This window comes from Xylona heveae (assembly GCF_001619985.1).
Source record: "Xylona heveae TC161 unplaced genomic scaffold L228scaffold_1, whole genome shotgun sequence".
NCBI classification, from domain to species: Eukaryota; Fungi; Ascomycota; class Xylonomycetes; order Xylonales; family Xylonaceae; genus Xylona; species Xylona heveae.
In genome coordinates this window covers 2275161-2289267 of record NW_017264193.1, presented here as the reverse complement: position 1 = coordinate 2289267, position 14107 = coordinate 2275161, and the positions used below count along the sequence as shown (strand labels likewise).

Genomic DNA, 14107 nt, shown 5'->3' with positions numbered 1-14107 from the left:
ACTAGTAAAAAACTTTTACCGACCTTGTAAAGAACAAATTAGCTTTTATGACAGAGCACGTCCAGCCCGAGGCTTTTTTAATGCACTATCTTTTCCCCTGCATAGCACAATTTCGTCATCGAATATTCAGCCATGATGTCTTGTGTACTCATACAGAACCACAGCCGCGGCAGTCTGGACATTCATGCTCCTCGTCTGGCCAATCTGCTGAATCTCCACACAGAGATCCATTTCAGCTAGCAGTGCGGCTGGGATACCCTCACGCTCGCTTCCAAGAAGAAGTACAGTCTTGCTAGGAAGTTTCCAGTCTCCTTGGCCAAGGACTTTACTGCGATCAGTCTGCTCGATACCCACGACCGTGTACCCCTCCAGCTTGCGCTGAGTGAGAAACGCGGGGATAGATGCGGGCGGCAGCTCTTCAATGGGCAGCCAGCAGTGCGAAGAGACAGCCACAGACGTGAATTGGGTGTTTTTCATGATCCCTCTGTCTCTGACTTGGAGTGATTTGGCGCCAAAGATTTCGGCCACACGGGATAAGCCGCCCGCATTGAATGGGTTGTCAATCAGAGACGCGATGAGGATGAGTTCGTGCGGTCGTCCCATGCTGTTTTTCTCGCTGTCGGTTTCGTCGATTCCATGTGAACTCTCTGCCGCTGCGCGCCAGGTTCCGCTCTTTGTCTGTAGTGGAGCTTGGCCCGTAGTTTGTGTTTTTGGTGTGGTGGTGGTGAGTGTTTCGCGTGGGATGTTCTCGGGCTGCTTCGTATCAGAAAATGGCCGCTGCCCGAGTGGCATTGCTCCGGAGCGTTTGTGTAGAATATCGGCCGGCAGTTCAGGGTCATGGGAAAAGACGTCGAGGAAATCATCCCGTGTAAGCGTGATACCCTCTGGTGGAGGCAAGGAAAGGTATTCTCCTTCGAACAAATGCGTCAAATTGTGATCGCGGGTTGGATCTAGAGCTTCCAGGCGCCGGATTTGAAGGTCTTCAAAATCCTTTTTGACGTTGCGGATGAAGGCCTCGAGGGGAATGAGGGCCTCGCTCTTGGTGATGGATTCCCATCCATTGTTTGCAGCGCAGGTCCAGATACTCAGGAACGCCCACTGCGCCTCGTGTCGCAGTACTGCCTTTGTACTGACAGCCAAGGGCACAACAAGAGATATTAACTCGTGAGTAAACTTCTCTGTGGCATCAGGGAATTGTGCAGTCATCACGGTAATTTTGAGCACAGAGGTAAGAAATTTCGGGTTAGAATGGTCTCTGGCGCCGAGAGTGTCAAGTAGGATTTGGCGGTCTTCGGCATGCTCTAGTAATTGGCGAGCAATGATCCATTCCAGGAGATAGCGATATCGTGGCAAAGGCTCCACCGACAGGACCTTCATCAAATTTGAGATGTTCGCCCTCCGGGCACTTTTCGTCCCTTCTAGGACCCCTTGGTGAGCCAAAATAAGCATGGCTTGTAGCTGGGTTGTCTGTTCTCATCAGTAAATTTCGCATGATATTGAATGGAGATAGACTGACCTTCTTCCATTTGCTAACCACAGGACCCGAACCTTTTTGTTTGATCCATGGCTGCGAAAGATTGTTGAATACATCCTTTGCAAAGTCCAAGTCATAGCTGTGCAGCCGGTTCAAGATATCGAAAATGCACGCAAGCCCAAATGATTGGGCACCTCCGTAATAGGCTTCGTATGTTAAACTATTGACTGTTAGCTTATAATCTGGAACGCGTGCCGGGAGGATGATCACCTCGGAATAGACTTTTGCAAGCGTGGCACAAGAGTAGACCCTAATATTATGTCGAGATGTACCAGAGGAAGGTTGTTGATAATATCCTCAATATATGCTTGCAAGGGAACCCTCGAGCAAAGACGTTCCGGGAGAAGTATAAAGGCTTTTCGAAGAGCGCTTGCTAAAGCCGGAAAGATATAAGACTTTCCTACGGCAAGTTCTGCCAAATCATTCATGACCTGCAAAATGTTAATTTTGTCGTCTTAACAAATCAATACAACTTCTGAAACCAACCTTGTGAAGGAGAGGATTTAACCCATCCCCATATGTAGAGAGAACAAAAGGGTGAAAAACAGTTCGGGGGATTTGCATCATTGCATCCTTAGGAAACTCCAGCCACTCGCAGGACTCCCATAGAGATTTTATAATCATTTCGACATGCTCGGAGGCATCCCGTAATTGTTCAAATTTGTCAAAGGCAACGGTCATGCACGAAATTGCTGATAAAAGTCCAGCTTCATGCATAAATTGGGTGGCACCTTCCAAGAGGGTTGCGAGGTTCGAGATAACAATCCTAGCATCTGCTGAGCTGACGGAGCCTTGATGCTGAATGACGCATTGGAGGAGTTCAAAGCTTGCAGCTAGATATTTGTCCCGTATTCGTATCTCGTCTTTTCTGTAGAGTGACTTAGCGTTGAAAAACCAGAAATCCGTTTGAACCTTGTCTATAAACATACTTTGAGGCCTTCTGGCCCGTAAAGTTCGATATCCTAGAAAATGCGTTCTCCCAATTGTGCATTGACAGTGACGCACTCCCTCTGTCTTGCTGGATCTGTAAACAACGAGACGCTATCTCCATTTCAAAGGCCTCTCTGTTTTCCATCGTAAAATTGTGAGAAGTCGTCTTTTGGAAATTCTGTGAAAGAATACGCGTGGATAGAGGCGTTGTAGCTGACAATGCAATTTCGCGGAGACGATCAACATTCGTGTTTGCATTAGCAGGAATGCATGTTAATACATGAAGGATGCTGGGAAAGTTTGTGACGGCCTCCCCATTTTCTAACATTTTGACGGCCTGATCGATGAATGCAGACAAGGACCTGAAAAGCACGGTGGATGATGAAATAAGATCTGGAATGCTTGTCAATGTCCCGCTCGAAATCTTTGAGAACAATCCTTACTACTTGTCAAAGAAATATCATAAGAAAACAAGGCATGCAAGAAAGTTGACATGGTGTTCTGCTGCGCGATTGCGGCAATTCTGGCAGTGAAGACAGATTAGATGACAGTATAAAGATTCAAGAGCGGGATTGAAACACTCACAATGAATCCGCAAGTTCTCGCTCTTTATTCTCCATAACGCTCAGGAGATGCACCAGGAAAGAAACGTGTGTTGGCTCTACTTCCGTTGTTTTCCCTAAGGAAAGATCTTCTGAGAGCTTTCTAGAATATGAAACGATTTCCGCTCCATAAATATCTGCAAAATCTCTTATAAACTTTGGGGAAATCAATTTTTCTTGGCCGGAAAAGCTGATCAAAAAGTTCCTGGACTTGAGTCAGAATATCGAACACGGCTGAACTCTGATCCGACAACAGGTAGCTGCAGGTAGTCTTGTGAGCATTAATCACCAACCTTATGAGTGAATCGAGCTGGACATCGCTTTTCTCCAGGTCGAAGGATAAATACAATCTCTGCGAGACGACCACGAACATATCCCTAAGAAATTCAGTGCTTCCATAGGCTTAGCATCCATATATGATACATTCTTGGGAAATTCAGAACTCACTATCTTCTGAAGATCGATATTTCACCAATCATATCTAGATCATTTCTTTCAAACATTAATATCTCATGCTCTAAACCATCCGCAAGCCCAAACAAGAAGTAAGCTCGAGCTGGTGCAAAAAGATACGCCCCACGAGCGTGAAGAAATCTAATGATTGTCCGAGCGCAATCCTGCTCCTTCTGTGAATACCATTTCGCTGTCGTACTTTTGTATTTGGAGAACCTACCAATCTCAAGGATTTTGCTGTGCAGCTTTGCAGTAATAGTTGAATGAACCTAGCAATGCTATCACCATGCTTGCTGATCGGTTGCTTATTTGCCTGCTCGAGCGTAGAACTGAAGTGGTAGCCCGATGAGATATAAGGAAAGAAAATGTCTATGGATCAAGCAGATCGTCAGATAATTTCTTCATTCATAGAAGTCACACGGCAAAAATATTACGATTATCCCGATCAAATTTATGGAGTGGATTTTGAAGAGGAATCGTAAAAATCTTGTCTTATCCGCAACATACCGGTAAGAAATTTCTGGTCTGCTACCAGAAAACGAATGTGATTGGTAGTAGTCAGCCCAAGCAGAAATGATGTGACAAGCTTTCGGACATTTTCTGGCACCTCTGGTGCAAGTCCAGCGCCAAACATGGCCGTAAGCCAGCTGCCGTGAATCCCAGAGTCAGGCCCAATCAGTTGGTAAACTTCGGGCAAGGCATCTTCGACTTGATTTGAAGCTCTTTCGAGAACCAGTACTTCGAAGAAAGTGCAGTATTTCGCCCATTGCTGCTCAAGTCTCTTTTTCTGTTCGACCTTGAATGAAAACTTTTCAGTGGATATGGAGCGCGTGATCAATGGAATGGTCTTCATTAAGATATATAAACATTGCTTTCGGCGTTCCGATTGCTCTGACCTCAGTCCATCTTGAAGCAGGTCCCAGTAGACAGCTTGCTGAATCATCTCTAGTCGTTCATCTGGCATGCCAGACAACAGAGTCCATTTGAGCCATAATGAGTAGGCTATAGCGCGATGAAAGTCTCTTTTTGAGTCTGCAAGGCCTTTGACATGGTCCCAAATCACCTGAATTTTGCTGTCAGTCACGAGCTTGGGTTGACTCAGTACTAAGCGGTACACCTACCTCGAGAAGCGATTCTTGCTGAACTTCATGGGCAGTGCCAAGAAAGGCAAACAATGCGTCTTTAGCAGCGTACGCAAGAGATCTGCGAGGACTATGAAGCAGGTCAAGGATAGACGCTATAAGTGGGCTGTCAATTCTCTTTCCAATTTCCGCGTCCAACCATAGCGATATTTTCAGATATGCAAGGTATCTGATAGTCGCTTCATCTGGGCTCTTTCCCAATTCAGATCCATGCTCTTCGTCATCATCGAGGTCTGCAAGCCGATATTGATCAATGTCTTGACCAACAAATCTAGGCAAGGCAACAATGTATTCTTTAGCAGACTCAATAAGCTCAGAACCAAGTTCTGGATAGTAATTGCAGAATTCGCAAATACTTCGAAGGAAAGTCACTTCCGAATGTCCTTCATTTTTGGTTCCAGTAAGCGTAGCAGTCTGCAAGAAAGAGAACAGCACTTTATGGGAGTAGTCCTAAAAATGGTCAGAGAAAAACATCATTCGTTAGGGCCAGTTATCTCGTGTTCATACATCGGGACATTTTCGGAGCAACTGAGCGGTGAGGTGAGCCGTCGCTAAGTCACCGCTATTTTGCTGCTGTTCGAAGAGCCCGTCTGCAACACTCTTCACGACAGTCGCTTGTTGTGAATGCTCGACATTCTTCAGCAACAGATCAGCCAGAATCTGGGCCGATGCGGCTGTACTGCTTGTCATTGCTTATTGGTCCAAGGATGACTTTGACATTGGTCTAATAGATGAGAAGAAAAATCTGGATTTTTATATTGGCAACCGACTCTCCATTGGACCAAAATTTTGAAGATGCGGAATGAGGATTATTCCGTCACTGATCAATCGTCTCCCTTTTGTTGTTTTGTCCCAAATAATTGCATTCGCCTCGCAGTGTGGAATTATGAAGCCATTTGTGCCCTGCATAGCATTTTGTCATCGCCAAGTCGAAAGAAACTTGAGGTTGAATTATTCCAAGGATGGTTAGATCGTTGCGGCCCGATAAGCCAGCGAACAAGTTCCGCTCCGGTCGATTTGTTTACCCATTACCCGATTCGGATATTTGCGGTGACGAGGTATCCACATCACCTCCACACCCCAGCCAATTAATCCCCAGGGTAAGTTGGGTCGATGGCCGCTCTCTTATGTACACTTACGAGCGACTCAAATACAAGAAGGCAATTCACGTAGTTGGGACCCTTCTTCAGGCTATGGCGATGGATCCTCGATCTTATCCGCGTCTGCCCCCCGAGCTGATGCAGCTCAAATCGTCAGCTTCGACTCCTTCTTTGCGATCGCGAGAATCGGTTGTGGTCCCGCTCGAACGAGAGCGGCGATCCCTGGACAATTCAGGTGGAAATGTGCGCGTTGTGGTCCGCGTTCGAGCCTTTTTACCGCGAGGCATGTTTCTATTATGTGTCACAAACTTGGCAACATAAACGCTAATCTAGTCGAAACAATAGAGATCAACAAGGGAGCACAATGCCTGATAGATATGGATCCTGTCACCAATGTGACAAAACTACTCGTCCCAGAGTCAGCAGAGAATTTTGATCCTCGGACAAAAGGGCGAAAGGTTGTCGAGGAAAAGAGCTTTACCTTCGACAATTCGTTCTGGTCACATGATGAAGCAGATGAGCACTATGCGCATCAAGAGGATGTCTACAACTGCTTGGGTGAAGAGTTCCTGGATCATAATTTTGAAGGCTACCATACGTGCATCTTTGCATACGGTCAGACTGGTTCTGGAAAGAGTTACACTATGATGGGCACGCCTGAGCGGCCAGGGTTGATCCCGCGGACATGTGAAGATCTCTTTCAGAGGATCGAGTCGAACCCGTCTCCGAATATCAGCTATAGTGTCCGTGTTTCATATTTTGAAGTCTACAACGAGCATGTTCGCGATCTCTTCGTCCCACGCCGGGACCCGCCCAACTATCTCAAGATTCGAGAATCACCAACAGAAGGTCCTTATGTCAAGGACCTGACAGAAGTTCCGGTAAAAGGCTACATAGATTTGATGCGGTACATGAGAATGGGCGATCTTGTAAAGACTTAACATGCCTACACAGTAAGAGATGCTCGCTAACGTATAAACTAGAACCGCACAACTGCTTCCACGAAGATGAATGATACGTCATCTCGATCGCATGCTGTTTTCACGATTATGCTAAAACAAATCCATCACGACATGGAAACTGATGAAACAACTGAGCGTCTTGCCCGCATTCGTCTTGTTGATCTTGCTGGCTCAGAGCGTGCCAAGTCCACAGAAGCAACTGGCCAACGACTTCGAGAGGGTTCCAACATCAACAAGTCCTTGACGACCTTGGGTCGAGTTATCGCTGCTCTGGCGGATCCTCGTCATGGTCGCTCTGGTGGAAAGAAGCATAAGGAGATTGTACCCTACCGAGACTCGATCCTCACGTGGCTGCTCAAAGACAGTCTAGGCGGTAACTCAAAGACAGCGATGATTGCGTGCATCGCACCCAGCGACTATGACGAAACGCTCTCCACGCTACGATACGCCGATCAAGCCAAGCGCATTCGTACTCGGGCTATTGTCAACCAAGATTCCGTTTCAGCTGCCGAAAGAGATGCCCAGATCGCCGAGATGCAGGAAACGATTCGTATGCTGCAAGTCAGTGTAAGCTTCCAGCAGGCCGCTACAAGGCGGGAAAACGACATGCAGAGCCAGCAACTGGAAGAGTACCAGAAGCAAGTCGAAAAGATTCAACGTCTCATGGAAGAGGATAGACAAATCAGCGAATGCAAGATTAGAGCACTTCAGACAGAGAATGAGGCGCTCAGACTGCACCTAAAGTTGGCCGTCGAGTCCTTAAAGAATCCGATTCCTGTACCGCCTGCCGAAACCGGTAGGCGCTCCTTGAGCATGGGCTCCAATCCAGAAGCTCCTGAGATCAGCTTCGAAAGAGAGGACAGTCCCACGCCGGACTCGGAGCCAGGACTCGATTGGGATGATGAAGATACCCCAGAGGCAAGCGATATTGAAGCTGTTGAAATGCAAGAGCATCTTCAGGATCTTCTGAAGGATCTGGGACTTTTCAGGAGGAAGATTGCGGATGATCACACAAGATTTGTCAAGCCGGAAACTGGGCCCACGGTACCGGTATTCTAGGGAAGCCGATGAGGGACCTTGGCTACTGGGTTCAGGAATGCGTCACGACCAAATTGTAACTTCTTTTGTTGTATTAGCGTGATAAAGCGTCGGGTTTAATTTTAAACGATGATAATTAATTTGATGCAAGGCGCTAGGCTGTCTTCATTGTCAATGGATATCATAAATACTCAATTAGAAAGATGCTCTAAGTTTCATCATCTCGAACGGGTCAACTGTGAGATCATCCGGTCTATTTCGTTTGCTGCGCTCCCTGTGGCTTTGGATTTGATGTTTTCTAGTGCTTCGACGTCTTTAGCTTTCAAAGCTTCTTCGCCGGCTTTGACCATCAAGCCACACTTCATCCACATTTCTACACGGTCCGCTGGTGTCTGGGTCGTACATTTCGGTATGAATTGAGATGCGAGCTTGGTATTTCCAGCTCCCAAAATTTCGTTGAAGAAGGGCTTAGAGAAAAGGGTAATTGTCAGTTCATGCACGCCGCATCAACAATGCAGCAATATCTAGAGAACTTACCTCCCACCCAATTGGAGATTTTTTAACCTTGGCTGACTCCTCAAGTTCCGTCCAGTCGCGTTTGGCTACTAAAGCCCGCAGTCTAAGCCACCAAAATGTCTTGTCTGGAACCTTAAATTCCGACTGAACCTTTTGCGCCCTCTTCATGTGCCCAAGCTTGGTGAGCTGGAAGATGGTCTCGTTGACAGAAAGACCTGTGAGGTCCGATTCCACGTCTTTGTCAAAAGCGTCCTGCATTTTGAGCAGGCGCTGCGCCTCGTCCATGGCTTTGATCTGAAAAGTGTGTTCCTTGGAGTCCTGAAGGAGCTTCTGCGCCATCTTCAGCTTATCAAACCGAGAGTTCATGTCTTCTACTTTCAAAGCCTCAGAGATGAGCAAGTCCGAGCCATCTAATCTGCGATCATCCTGATAATACAAATCTTTAAGTAACTCCCAATCCTGAGCACGAGCAGACGACTCCACAAGCGCAGTAGCCACTGGCCGATTATTGATCACGCGAAAGAAGCTTGATAGGGATAACTTCTTCTTTAGGTGAAGAAGGACGAAGAACACCAAATCGGTGTCTCCGCTCTCGATCGCTTTGTCTAGTGCGATTTCGTCCTCTTCCATGTTCAGGAGCAGCGGGACTTGCTTGCCCGCGCGAGGTTCGTAGTTTAGCAACTCTGTGGCTAGCCTACCTCGTCCTTCATCATATGCCGCACGGGCAATTTCTTCAAAGGAAATCCCGCGCTTGCCCTCCAATTTCTGGACGATGAGACGACAAACGCTCTCTTCATCTTCTGTCGAAACCCGAACCTTCTGGCTGGCCCAATGTACATAAACCCTATCAGTTGGGAGCCGCAGATATTCTGAAACACGAAGTGCCAGAAGATATTCATGTCGATTGATAAGCCGTTGCACCAGCTTCTCTGGTGACAAACGGACGAATTGCTCGTAAGAAATGGGCAAACCAATCTCATAAAATCGAACGGCGTTAAGAATCCGCAAGACCTCGCACATGTCAACAAACTCATCGCTGTTATAAAGATCAATGACGGATTTGCCAAATGACGCTGCCTTTAATAGCTGCTTCTGCCAGTGAATGCTGAATTCATGCCCAGCCGCTTTGACACAAGTATCGACAGCTTCAACGAGGTTTGGCCGGATGAGCTGAATATTGTCGTCTGCTTTGGGCGATTTCTTATCCAGTTGGTCTACAGCATCCAGTAGCACTGAGGCCGGAGAAGAAGATCCGAGCTTAAAGACATCTTCTGTTACGTCTGCGGAGAAAGTGAGTAAGTTATTTCTTCTAATACGTCGAGGCTCTTCCGCAATCTAACCTGGTACTTTTTGAAGGAACTCGCAGAGGTCATTAGTGATAAGGCGGACACCATCAACGTCGGGCAGTACGTGAACACGTCCATCGTAAAAGTACCTGCTCCATTATCAGCATGATTGCTAACTAGCGCGCCATGAGAGTTTCCTGGGAGAAACGTACTTCGTAGAAGCGCCACTAGGCCCAACCATATGTATTTCATCCTCCCAAGCCAGAATCACGGAATTGTTCCCACACCATTGGACGTCATTGGGGATTGTTTTGACCCGGGAGTCATACTCGCTGAGCTTGTTCTGGAAGTCACTGCTGATAACCCACAGCTTTGAATCCTCTGTATATAGTGCTGCAAATTTCCCATTGGGAGAGACACTGATATGATGGAAAGGTCCATTCTGAAGCATGCGATCCTCGGACTCAGTGGCATCAACAACGTAGATGGTCTGGTCGATGGCAAGGAGAACCTCGACAGAGCGCGACAAGCTATATGCCGGGGGAATAATCGTCCAAGAATGTACCGTCGACTCTGGTGGTGATGCTAATAACTTCGGGCGCGGCTCATCATAATTCGACACGGCGATCAAATGGTTATTGTTCAGGAGAGCAACAAAACCAGTGGACCAGAAGCGGCATTCCTTCACACCGATATCTTCAGCCCCCTAAGTCCATCGTCAACATGGTCCCAGTCCATATGCTAAATAGATCCAGTACTAACGCTTCCGAGTGAAAATTGAGTAAAGTCGCCCTGCAAGTCATAGTAACAGCGCACAGTCCCATCTTGAGTTATGACCAGCAGTTTCTCATCCTCGGACCAACCCAGTCCTTTGACGGAACCTTTGTCCCACTGCAACCTGTCAGTGCCAAATATGAGCCACGAGGGATGTAATGCGACGCACGTTAACCCGTCGAATCAATTTCCCGGCGCAGCTATAGATATCTATGCTCGATTTGGCGGCCTGGGTGCCTCGATATGCATGGAGTTTGTCCTCGTCACGATACAGAGCTGCAGCGCATTGTTAGTCCAAGCTGAAAGACGAATGCAAATATAACCGTACCTATAGCCCCGCCATAGGGTGCAGCTCGCAGGATATAGTTTTCAAGTTCAAAATCCTGATCGAAAACGGCCGTATACAGCTGGACCTTGCGGTAGAAGCGGTCGCCTACTTTATCCCATTCGGCGGTGGGATTCGACATGACGACTGTTGCTCAGAACAAGCGCATCGACCCGTCTTCCGAGAGCTTTGAGCTATCCGCGCCAAGAGAAGGAAGCGCAAAAGCGCTGATAGAGCAGACACAGCTGGGTCTGATGGGTTAACGTATCTGGTCCAAATATCCACAGCTCTTTGGGCGGAGGGACCGGTGCTCCCTAGCGGGAACCGAGCTCTACGCCGCCGCTAAAGCTCCAGCTCCAGATCGTCGTCAGTAACCGTTTCCGCGTTCAACATCACTTGGATTGCTCTCTGAAGCTGTTATCATCGCATGCATTGATAAACTTCGATTTTCGATTTCATAATGTGACTTCAACAGTCGTGAAGTGACAAAGCCAAACTTAGCTCGATGATTAACTGGCAAAAAGAGCCAACAACGTGCTGACGCCAATGGATCTGGGGTCGCTCCCGTCCAAAGTCCAGGCTCTAAGCGACCTGGAGCTTGCGATACTGTTATGTTTGATAGCGGAGCAGCACTGCATTATTGAAGCCCAAAATGATTCACTGGGGGCACTGGAAGTGGAGCTGCGACAGGTCTGTATATGAGGTTTCAATTATATTTTACTGGATACTAAAATTGTGCAGGTACTCTGGGATACTTTCGGCCTGACCTCTGTGGCGTTGAGCTGCAGCGAAGACATGACACTGGAGGACTTCACCAACAGTGTGCTAATAGATGACGATGGGCCAGATCTCTATTCTTCCGATCCTTTTGTATGTTTCCCTCTCATCATTTTAATTTCAAGTATTTGTCTTTGGTTGTCACGTGTGCATTTAATACCATGCTCTAATCCTCCTAAATATTCATCGTTCGTGATCTAATATCATTTGGCAGAGATCAAGTTATCACTCGGCCATAGCAGGTACAAAGTTCCGTTCAATCCGAAGGTCCTCTCAATTGGATACTCCAATGGAGAACAAAAAGCTCCCCAACGTAATCATCGCAAAGGATCTCGATCTCGCAGAGCCTCATATTCAGATCCAAGTCCTCGAGGTAAATGAACCGCCCTTGTATCTTTTACTTGCCATCTATCGGTTCTCTAGCTGATGCCCAATACCCATATCAAGTTGATTCGAAGCAAACGAATATATACCCGAACAGCAGTCCACTCTGCGCCGAAATCCTTTTTGATATGCAGTCTAATGCCTTATGAAAGACCCAGACGACGGCGTCTTCTATCTCATCTTGTCCGTAGCTTCCATTTTTCCTCCCTTTCTCTCCTCAGAGACGGTGTTAATGATCTCGTCCAGAACGACCAAATGTTCATCAGCCACTCGCACGGGCTCGAAGACGAAGCGCCCGAATGGGAAGAGACATCTGATCAGCATTCCACTGACCAAGCATCGCTCTCCTCTGTTGTACGAAAATCTCATTCCTCGCATATGTATGAGGGGAAAGCCTCAACATCTACTTTTAGCTCCGAGGTATAGTACTACTTCTTCTTTACCCCAGTTTTTTCCGGTCTTTCAGTATTTTATTGACACAAGGTATTTTTACTAAGGACATCAACGCCTTGAAACTTCCCCTCCGGTCACTCATGATCACCGCTGAAGTCAAGCGGTATATGCAAAACATCGTCACTTTTCTACGACAGCACCGCGCAGTATATGGAGGAGTTTCGGCCCGCGCATCGAAACATTTAGATCTTCTAGTCAGGTATGTTATGATTTCACTCTTCAGGGCTACGCCCTGTATTGTAGAGAGCTTTGAGCCTTATGTAGATTGTAGGTGTCTCGCAACTCTCCATTTTCAAGACTTTGTAACGCCGTCTCTGGTCGCACTGGCTATCCGCAAAATCTACCCTCACCGCATACTCATAGCTACGCCCGAGAATGAAAGAAGTATGCAATGGGGAAGCGAGTTGGATGCTGTGGCTGCTCTCCTCGACGGGGTTGGTCCGGAGGATGTCATCGAGGATGTTCTGGCGGCGGTTGACCAGCCGCTGTAAAGGATGCTTCAAATCAAGTGTAGTCTGGGGCTCTTGTTCGGTTTTTTTTTTTTTTTAACCAGACGAAACATTTTGGTATATATGTCACGAGGAATCGCATTGGGCTGGCCAGCGAGCGTCCTCTTTTGGCAAGCCCTTTTTCACTGTTATGTTCCAGCGACTAGCCATATATAAGGAAGCATAGCGGCCATACATATTCATGTGAGAATAAGGGAGCTTCCTCATTATCAAGGACCATAAAAAATGGCGAAGTGACAAGTTTCATATATGGTATCTACCTAGTAGAAAGGAGAGGTTTCTGGAAAAGACTCCAGAGGAATGCTGAGCTTCTAGATTGTCAGGAAACTCAGACTTTTTGAACGGTTGTCATCATCCATGATGGCAATGCTGGAAGGCGATCAAACGAATCATACTGCATAATTTCCAATCCTAGTATTAGTACTTTCACCAGCGTTAAGAAGAACGTCAGCATATAAGTCCCTTCCAGAAAATATGATAAGACATGAAAGTATGAAACGACTAGATGGAAAATCAGAATGCCATGCAAAAAAAAAGGCAAGCTCAGATCATGAGACATTAAAACAGAATGCTACCAAAAGAGAGGCCCGTCCCGTCTCTCTTTATCCTTCATTAGAAGCCGAAAATCCAAAAGAAAACCTCGAAACGCCCACAGCCGAGCTATGGATGATCATCGGCTGAAATGCAATAGAAGAATATGCGCTCCATTTAACGTCAGCCCTCGCCACCATGTCCGATTTTCCATTACCATTTCCCAAATGAGGTGAAAGGCCAAGCTCAAAAAAACAATTCCAATACCAATGACGATTGAGAAGGGAGGGGAAAAAAGGTAAGAACCGTTAACGACATCATGCAATTTCATCGTCATGCTAATAAGGGGTCGTGATGTATATGAATTTTATATAGCGCGGTCGGTTGACTGGTCCCTTCCAGCGCCACCATCAAGAATAAAAGGACCAGCATCATTCCGAGGAGTCATAGGCCCTTCCGCGCCAATGGATGCAAGTGCGTTTTGAATATGGGAGCCAGTAGCATTAGGAAGCGACATTGACGACGATTGGCCGTCGGCGGCCAAGTTGAGTAAATCTCCAACCGTGGCATATTGTGGGGTCCCTCTTCGCGAACCAGATTGTGCATTAGGATGGATATCCACAGGTCGCGTGGTGGACGAGGACTCAACACTGGGCGAGGAGACCCCAAACACTCTGCCATTCTCAGCTTGAGCGGGCTCGCTGGAATCATTCTCAGAGTCTTCTGAAGAATCTGACGGCGTTCGTCGAGCCCGGTCGTCTGATGAACGCCGCTCTTCCGTTAGAGCCATG

General features: G+C 47.1%; 4 protein-coding genes across 4 annotated transcripts; 2 read left to right on the top strand and 2 right to left on the bottom strand.

Moving 5' to 3' along the window:
* Positions 1 to 17: 17 nt before the first annotated feature.
* Positions 18 to 5441, bottom strand: L228DRAFT_279796 (hypothetical protein). Its single transcript, XM_018335723.1, has 8 exons — positions 5169 to 5441; positions 4641 to 5111; positions 4027 to 4582; positions 2464 to 2857; positions 2021 to 2402; positions 1745 to 1965; positions 1517 to 1694; positions 18 to 1467 (listed from the first exon to the last, which is right to left on the bottom strand). The coding sequence occupies exons 1-8, from the start codon at positions 5349 to 5351 to the stop codon at positions 127 to 129; spliced, it is 3726 nt and encodes a 1241-aa protein (XP_018192177.1). The 5' UTR covers positions 5352 to 5441; the 3' UTR covers positions 18 to 126.
* A 334-nt stretch (positions 5442 to 5775) lies between these two features.
* Positions 5776 to 7971, top strand: L228DRAFT_279795 (kinesin family protein). The gene is made up of 3 exons (XM_018335722.1): positions 5776 to 6044; positions 6107 to 6690; positions 6745 to 7971. Exons 1-3 carry the CDS (start codon positions 5789 to 5791, stop codon positions 7780 to 7782), a joined length of 1878 nt encoding a protein of 625 aa, XP_018192176.1. The 5' UTR covers positions 5776 to 5788; the 3' UTR covers positions 7783 to 7971.
* Positions 7853 to 11154, bottom strand: L228DRAFT_216814 (vacuolar protein sorting-associated protein). The gene is made up of 7 exons (XM_018330128.1): positions 10666 to 11154; positions 10507 to 10613; positions 10326 to 10454; positions 9776 to 10269; positions 9618 to 9712; positions 8299 to 9557; positions 7853 to 8228 (listed from the first exon to the last, which is right to left on the bottom strand). The coding sequence occupies exons 1-7, from the start codon at positions 10802 to 10804 to the stop codon at positions 7980 to 7982; spliced, it is 2472 nt and encodes an 823-aa protein (XP_018192175.1). The 5' UTR covers positions 10805 to 11154; the 3' UTR covers positions 7853 to 7979.
* On the top strand, positions 11065 to 12823 carry L228DRAFT_279793 (hypothetical protein). The gene is made up of 7 exons (XM_018335721.1): positions 11065 to 11352; positions 11404 to 11532; positions 11654 to 11812; positions 11887 to 12006; positions 12070 to 12243; positions 12321 to 12475; positions 12548 to 12823. The coding sequence occupies exons 1-7, from the start codon at positions 11209 to 11211 to the stop codon at positions 12765 to 12767; spliced, it is 1101 nt and encodes a 366-aa protein (XP_018192174.1). The 5' UTR covers positions 11065 to 11208; the 3' UTR covers positions 12768 to 12823.
* The last annotated feature ends 1284 nt before the right edge of the window (positions 12824 to 14107 follow it).

Bases quoted from the DNA above. Each gene is read 5' to 3' on its own strand.
- L228DRAFT_279796 (XM_018335723.1), bottom strand. From the start codon at position 5,351: ATGACAAGCAGTACAGCCGCATCGGCCCAGATTCTGGCTGATCTGTTG. The intron at 4,583-4,640 runs GTAGGTGTACCG...AGCAAAATTCAG, and splicing joins AGCAAGAATCGCTTCTCGAG to GTGATTTGGGACCATGTCAA. The intron at 1,695-1,744 runs GTGATCATCCTC...AACAGTCAATAG, and splicing joins TTGCAAAAGTCTATTCCGAG to TTTAACATACGAAGCCTATT.
- L228DRAFT_279795 (XM_018335722.1), top strand. From the start codon at position 5,789: ATGTACACTTACGAGCGACTCAAATACAAGAAGGCAATTCACGTAGTT. The intron at 6,045-6,106 runs GCATGTTTCTAT...TCGAAACAATAG, and splicing joins TCGAGCCTTTTTACCGCGAG to AGATCAACAAGGGAGCACAA. The intron at 6,691-6,744 runs GTAAAGACTTAA...CGTATAAACTAG, and splicing joins ACATGAGAATGGGCGATCTT to AACCGCACAACTGCTTCCAC.
- L228DRAFT_216814 (XM_018330128.1), bottom strand. From the start codon at position 10,804: ATGTCGAATCCCACCGCCGAATGGGATAAAGTAGGCGACCGCTTCTAC. The intron at 9,713-9,775 runs GTACGTTTCTCC...ATAATGGAGCAG, and splicing joins CCTAGTGGCGCTTCTACGAA to GTACTTTTACGATGGACGTG. The intron at 8,229-8,298 runs GTAAGTTCTCTA...CTTTTCTCTAAG, and splicing joins AATCTCCAATTGGGTGGGAG to CCCTTCTTCAACGAAATTTT.
- L228DRAFT_279793 (XM_018335721.1), top strand. From the start codon at position 11,209: ATGGATCTGGGGTCGCTCCCGTCCAAAGTCCAGGCTCTAAGCGACCTG. The intron at 11,533-11,653 runs GTATGTTTCCCT...ATCATTTGGCAG, and splicing joins TCTATTCTTCCGATCCTTTT to AGATCAAGTTATCACTCGGC. The intron at 12,007-12,069 runs GTCCGTAGCTTC...GATCTCGTCCAG, and splicing joins GGCGTCTTCTATCTCATCTT to AACGACCAAATGTTCATCAG.